This window comes from Cariama cristata, unplaced genomic scaffold (assembly GCF_000690535.1).
Source record: "Cariama cristata isolate BGI_N322 unplaced genomic scaffold, ASM69053v1 scaffold3506, whole genome shotgun sequence".
In the NCBI taxonomy this organism is placed as follows: domain Eukaryota; kingdom Metazoa; phylum Chordata; class Aves; order Cariamiformes; family Cariamidae; genus Cariama; species Cariama cristata.
Genome location: NW_009622552.1, coordinates 104,657 through 112,138, shown reverse-complemented (window position 1 = coordinate 112,138; position 7,482 = coordinate 104,657). Strand labels below are relative to the sequence as shown.

Here is a 7,482-nt window from a genome sequence, read left to right as displayed (position 1 = left end):
GCTTCTATGCTCTCAAAGAGTAAAGGCTATCCAGCAAAACCTGCAAGCACTTCCACCCCTAAATTAAAGCGGAATTGATGACTTTAAAATAAAAGGAAGTCACTGGTTCAGCAAATAAGATGTCAACAAGAGAAAACAAAATGGTCAAGGTTCGGATCCTGACGGAGCTGAAGTAGTTGGGGTAGGTCCGTTACATTCAATGGAGCTAAGAGGATTAATGCTGGCCAAGGATCTGGCTCCTAGCGTTTTCCCAGCTGCAAGTCTTAGTTTAGGCTGTTGCCAAGAGGTTAACACTGTGCTAATAGAATGAGAAAGTACTTATATAATTATATATCTCTATATACCTATATTTAAAGAACACTTTGCTACTAGTACTTTTGTAATTTTAAAATCCGTAATTTTAAAACAAAATGATTTCAGAAGAGCAGCAGAACCTCTTGAGTAAACTACAGACTCTCTCACCCGCTCCTAGGTCACTTACTGTCCTAGAAGCAAGTTTAAATGTTATTTCTAAATGCTATTTCTTAAAATATAGGGTGCAACTAAATAAGTAAGGCTCCCAAGGGTCTCTAAGAAGCCAGTGAGTCAACACATAGGCATGGAGTAACAGCAAATCAACAATTCTAAAAAAGGTGCTTCATAAGTTAAGGAAAATAAAAATACAAAGCCTCAGACTTACCACAGAAGGCCCTCAGACTTATGAAACTAAACTGCTGTAATGTGGTACAGTGTTAAGACATACATTTCTTTTTTTTTTCTTTTTTCTTTTTTTTTTTTTTTACATTCTAGAGGGGCAATACACACTGAACCCAGGAAAACAGCTCACCCTAGAAAGTAATTTTGAAAGGAATATCTTGAAAAGACTTTGATTCGTGCTCCTAAATCCCTAACAGTCTTGCTTTAAAAATAATTGTTCATTCTGCAGAATAAAGTTCCCCCTCCTCTCCTCCAGGCACCGAAACCCCACACCATATCTGCACATTTGAAAAAGGCTCTCCTCTGAAATGTTTTTACCTGTTTGTCTGAAATTGTAAATGAGTGGCATCTTGTCGGGACTTTAAAGCACCTAGCAGGGTTGAGCGATATCCCACAACAGGACACAACGTACAGCTGAGACAGAAACGGACTGCCTTTCAATTCCCACAGAAAGCGAGGCGGGTCACTCGCCAAAAAGTGACGGCAACAACAAACCCCCTCTTTTATCCCTTCCCTTCCTTCTTTCCATTCTTAAGCTGGGCAGAGCAAATGAGGTTGTGTCCACAAAAAATAAGGTTAATAATAATAATTAAACAACAGCAACAACAACAACAGCAACAACAACAAAATAGGCGTCTCAATGTCTGAGGAAAAGTGGGATTGTAAGTGCAGTATTTCTTCATGTGCAGTTCTTCTACTTCATACGAGTCCCCTTTGGATGAGAAGGCCTAGTGGAATGTGTGCTCCCCTCGGACTATGTGCGACGAGAACTCATAGCGGTCCTGGCTTCGGTAGCCACAGATGTTGCACTCTAGCGGGTCCCGGTAGCCGTGGCAGCCCATATGGATGGTGTACATGACATGGTCCAGGAAAAGGACGCGACAGTGCTCACACTTGAAAGCCCTAATCTGCTCCCCTTCTCCATTGATGACCTTGTAGATATCCTTTAAAGAGCCCTTAGAAGCTTTTGTGGCATCCAAAGCCTTGGCGTCCTCCTTCATATAAGCCGGGCTTGGCTTTCTCTTGGGATTTAAGGCAGAGTTTCCTTGGTAGGACTGGCGGTCTTCGTGGCTGCTCTCTGAGTCAGTAGAATCCAGGCAGCTATTGCTGGGGGAGCCCTCTCTATCCTGGGTTCGACTCTTTGGTCTGATGAGGGAGATCGGGCCATCCATGTTGTTCTCGTGACTGTCAGCTGTTTCCCTGCTAATGGGCCTTTCTATCCTGTTAGGATGATAGACCTGAGCGTAAGCTGAGCTGATGACTGGGGCCACCTCTGCAATTGTGCTTGGTGTGTGCTGCATCAGGGGGTGAAGTGCCTCAGCTCCAAGGTAGGTGATTGCATTGTTGATGGCTTGGTCCATCATGTGAGACTGCATCAGCTCAGCCTCCTTCTCATAGGTTAGGTTCATATCAAAGGGAATATCTGGATAGCCAAATCTCATGAGCTTTTCACCTAAGGGACAAGAGCAAATGAATGAGAAAAATCAACATAATCACTCCAAGGTTTCACAGTAAAAGGGGTGTGGAGGGACAGAAAACCCCTGACTTGGGGTGAAATTGATTCCAGAGTCCAAAGATAGCCTCCTCCTACTTGTTTACTGACCTCCTACAAAGTTTCTGTCCTGAGATGGGTAAAACAGCAACTTCACCAACGGCTTTTTTTATATTCCAGGTGAAGCATGTGGTTGCAGCGACCTCCAGATTGATTCCAAACCTTCCACTGCACCTGACTGTGCCCATGCTTCAAGTTAGGAAACACACATTAACTGGTAGAAAATGGGATTGAACGACCGAGGTCAATGAAGCTCCACTGGTTTATACCATTAAACACTCTCCCAAAATTGAAGGAGCCAGTACTATATGTCCCCTGCACTCCGAGGTGCCTCATACATACCTTACAAAAGGCCTGCATAGCGAGAAACCCAAGCAACAGGTACAGGGGGCTGGTACAGTGGCACCTTTAGAGTCACAGTATGTAAATCCTTTGACCAGCAGAAAAAATATAAAATGATTGCATGTGGCCACAGAACGGAGCAAGTACCAGGAGCACTGTGGGCTGACCTACCATCTTGTGTTCAGGCTATAATAGCTTTGTAATTCACTCCCTCAAAAAAAAAATAATCCTACCCCAATGTTTTGGACTGAGAAAAAAAAAGACAAGCACCCTCCAGTGTCTATTTAGGCAAGAAAACAAAATAGAGAAACCACATGTATAGCTTAGTTTCATTTGCTAAAAGGCAAAAGCAACTTTCATTGAGACAGGACAAATAAATACATAATGATGATGAAGCTGGCTGATTCATCACCGTGTGAATCCAAATTCACACCCCTGTAACCTTTTTAAATCAATGGCATTACAGATACGCGAAACCAGAACGTCACGCTGATAAAATTATGCTCGTCACAATGCTTGTTGCGTATTGCAGCTCTCCTTTGAAGTTAACAAATTTACCGCCACTTACATCAGGGCTCAGCTCAGCAGCACTGCTTTTCCAGTGATGGCTTTAGAGTGTCAGTACAAGGCAAGTTCATATAACAACTCTTCTTTTTAAATAGAAAAGGTTATATGCATAACTATATGTGTAAGATACAAGATACATGCTCATCTGTGTTCACACACATAATTATTAGCTAGTTGTTAACAGTTTTGAAGCTGATTTTACAAGGTCTGATAAATAACTTTTGTTGGTTTTCATCATCTTTGTTACTTTTCACTGTCTTGGTACATAAACCCAGATTTTTCTTCAATAGTGTAAGCTAATAAATTCAAGGAGTCACTACATACAACTGCTTTGACTATCCAAGAATTAAAGAACTCAAGAGTCTTCTATCACCTTTTGCCAAAATTGCTTGGAACAAAATGTGTATAAACCACCATAAGAAAGAAACAGAACTGTAATCCCAAATCTCTTCCAAATAGCATTAGTACATTTCAGCATAACTATCACTCAGCATTTTATTTTTGACTATAATAATTCATTCCACTTAGTGTGGCTTATCTTAAAGTGATGCATAAAGAGAGAAATAATTTTACATTACCCATGGAACAATCAGGTTATCCTTGGAGATGACGCATCACTTTTGGTTGGGAACTTAGCCCTGATTAGCAAGGTAATTAAATGCAAGTCTAAAGTGAAGCACGTGAATATTCCTACTCTCTTCAGCGGTACTGCTCACACGCTTCTGATTAGACACGATGTTCATGTACCTTGCTATGTTTCCTACAGTCGGCTGAGTTACGTTTATAGCTTATCAAAAGAGCATAACGTAGAAAAGCGTTCCTTTGCTGCACATTAGACAACTGGAGAAAAATAGGGAAGGAAGAAGCAAAGGGTGCTAGAGCGATGGCCTTTGTAATCTAATGAGACCTAAGGATGATTCTTGCCATCAAACATCCTCCTTTCAGTGTTTCTGCCGTGGGCTGGCAGCCTTGCTGTCTGTGATGGTTGTCCTGCCGCTGACAGGATGGACAACTCATGGGAGGTGGCTCCAGCCTCACTTGAAATTGAGCAGCTCCTTCCCAGGTGGGGTCAAAGCGGGACGAGAGGGCAGGTCCAGGAGATACGATAGAAAGAAAGGAATTAAAATGGAAAAGTCCATTGGTCCCTGCCACCTGCTCTGGCCACTGGTATCGTTCCTGTGTTTGAATAAACAACTGGATCTGGCAAGAGTCTGATCCTGCCTCCAAACATGCTGCCAGTCCTTTGTAAGCTCTACAGATCAAGATGTAATACCTATCCTTTATGGACTACTTGGATGAATGATGCAAACCTTATTTTGATTCCTTTTATCTTCTACATTTAGTTACTCCACCAGAGACAGCAGAGATGAGAAAACTGTAAATTGCCAGTGACCTAAATTATTCATTCCTCTAATTACGAACTGGTTCCAAAGATGTTAGAGTCTTAGAAATGGAGTGTGACATTAAAAAAAAATAAAATAAGTGATAACATGGGGAGGAGAGGGCATAAAACACAGAGCTCAGAAGAAACATTAACAAACCAGCCCAACATAGTTTCCCATTTTAATTCCTCTTTAGCCAAATCTGTACTTAAAACTGACTAATCAAATTCGTAATTTTGATTTTTCATGCAAAGTTATGCTGAAATTCTATTTATTCTTGCCCTACATTAGTGAAGTAGAAGAAGAAACATTCTCCACTGTGACCACATATGACATTCAAAAAACACTCAAAACAGGTACCTGTAGTTAGATCAAAGCACACAGACACAGCTACATTAGTGAAGTAGAAGAAGAAACATTCTCCACTGTGGTCACCTTATCATATGACATTCAAAAAACACGCAAATCAGGTACCTGTAGTTAGATCAAAGCACACAGACACAGCTGTCCTGCAATACCTGTAGTCCACCTCATCAAGCATCTAAAGCAACTGCAATGCCAGACACTTGGGAGAAAGCTGCAAGAAATCTTGGGGAAAGCAGTTACAGAATTTACCACTGGGTAAATTTCTTCCTGACCCCCATTAACCAGAAGTTGACTCTAACTTTGAAGCCAGTTGATCTTCATCTGTTCTGAGATGCCTGTGTATTTTTAATTCTTACTGTCACAACTGTGGTCTTATCGTAAGCCACACAAATGTCTCCTTTTGTATCTCACCGGTTCTTAACCTCAGTGACACTCTGTGAGAGTGAGCACCACATTCAAACTGAAAATACATGAATCTGCTTCATGTGATCAGCTTGAAGATGGTTGCTTTCAATTTCACTACTGTCTGCCTCTCCCTTCATTGAAGGGGAGGCAAAAAGAAGCGCTCAGGCTCCTGCATATTGTACGTTATACTTTCTGCACCCTCTACTTCAAAGGTTTGGTAAGACTAGTACCTCAATAGCAGATATATAATCAAGTCTCTCACTCAGAAACGAACTCTGTGTGCTGTATGCTGCTTCCTTTCCTCCCGAAACGTCAACCAGAGTAGAGACTGTGGTCCATAACCAAGGTCCCTTGGAGATTGCTGATCAGAAAGAGCAGTAAAGCATTGATAGATGTAGCATGCAAAGATTTTAGCTTATGCTTACATGACCTTCTCATAAACACCATTAAGTTGTTTTGGACAGGTGCCACACTTGCAGCACACACAGGAAAATTTCCTGCAAGCCAGAGAACCATTACAGGTTCTTCCTGATAGAGTTGAACAATATTTCATTGGGGAGAAAACGGGAAGAAAAGTGAGGTCATGGTGAAAAAAAAAAAGAAAGGTAGCAAAGTGGAGACTGCTGTTATTCAATTCACATACTGCGATGCCATGAAAGACCAGAAAAGGCAGAAAAATAAGATATGGTAAATATGAAAGGGGACAGTTTCTCTACAGATGGATCTGGATAAAAAGCTGCACGTCACATGAAACCGTGAATTCCTAGGCCCAGAAAAATGGAATACCAAAATGATCTGTTACACTTACAGAAGAAACGAGTTTGTCTAACAATAAAGTAGTACACCCTACTGAAGAGAATAATAACGTGCTACAGTATCTCTCAGGCAAGGATTTCCAATCAGTCAATTTGCCTTTGAAGACAATAACAACATATGGTCAATTGGACGTGAGTGGGCAAATAAAATAATCTTCCTGGTCTAAAAAAAAGAGAGACACCATCATCTACAGTTTCCAAAAACTGATTCAATTTATATCATCCAAAAAGTGGCTTGCCTCGGTTGTGAGGTATGCTTATAATGAGTAAACTATACTGTTCATGGGAGCAGGCCTGGGTGTGCCAGAATTTAAGGGAAGGTAACAAGGTCTCCAGCCCTCCCAGATAAAGTCTCTAGCCCCTGCAAAGATAACCTCTGAGAGGCATTGCAAACACAATTCTGCTCAAGTCTGTGGGCAACCCGGGAGAAAAAAAGAGCAAGAGGTGTGAACTGCCCTTCTTCCTTTCAAGGCTGTAGTGTTTCTGAGGACTAGACACACCAGTCTAAGCGACAGCACGTGTAGCTAGTTCACTGTTGATCACAACCTGCAAGAACGTACAGCACTTGCTGAGACAACGCTAGGGAAACCAGCTATGATGGGGCCATGTTTACAATCTCATAAAGCTGTATTTGGCTTGTCAGTAGAGTCCTGCTCCCATTTCCACCCTCTTCAACCCCAACTGTTGTCACAGTAGTAAATTAAATTGGAGTATAAATCCTCCAGTTCTTATCAACAATTCAGTAATCCATTTCAGAGCACTTTTAAAGACAACAGTATAACAAATAAGCTTTTATCTCAGGAGGACTAATAACAATATAGGAAATACTGATGTCTCCCAGCATTCCTCGTGTGGGTTGGCTTGTTCCTGACCTAACCTTGGCTTAGCACTGATACTTGGGAATGGGCACATGACTGAGAGCAGCCAGGTCAGTGTGTCGGTGCCCCGCAGGTGAGCTGCTGCGTGCTGCTAGCCCCCCACTATTCAAAACCATGTGGGTTAGCTTAAAACCACCTTCAGTGGTGATTTAACAAATCCATTTGAATCTGCATTCAGCTTAGAGGCAACGATTTTTCCAAATAGCTGTGTTAATTGCTCACAGTCCTCTGATCCTCTCTCCGTAAGTGTCCTCAGTGTGGGCAGAATGAGTATTCGGCACCCTTAAATTCTGTATGACTGTCCTTCCAGGGGATGAGTGTGGAAAACACGTATTGCATGACTTTGGAGTCTAGCAACATACACTTAGCCCAAATAATTCTCTGTCCCAGCTCCCCTCTTAAGTTTAGGACTGCCTCAGTAACAGTAAAAATAAGCTTTAAGCTACAGCTCAAACCAAGTAAAATTCCCCATACTGTCT

The 7,482-nt window shown here is 41.8% G+C and overlaps 1 protein-coding gene across 2 annotated transcripts in view; it reads right to left on the bottom strand.

Annotated features, from left to right (window-relative positions):
* Positions 1-1,134: 1,134 nt before the first annotated feature.
* IKZF2 (IKAROS family zinc finger 2 (Helios)) overlaps positions 1,135-7,482 on the bottom strand; it is a 109,004-nt gene continuing 102,656 nt past the window's right edge. For both annotated transcript variants that reach the window (XM_009702366.1, XM_009702367.1), the window contains exon 7: positions 1,135-2,149. In XM_009702366.1, coding sequence (XP_009700668.1) covers positions 1,425-2,149 — 725 coding nt within the window. In that variant the 3' untranslated portion in view covers positions 1,135-1,424. The remainder of the gene's footprint in view (positions 2,150-7,482) is intronic.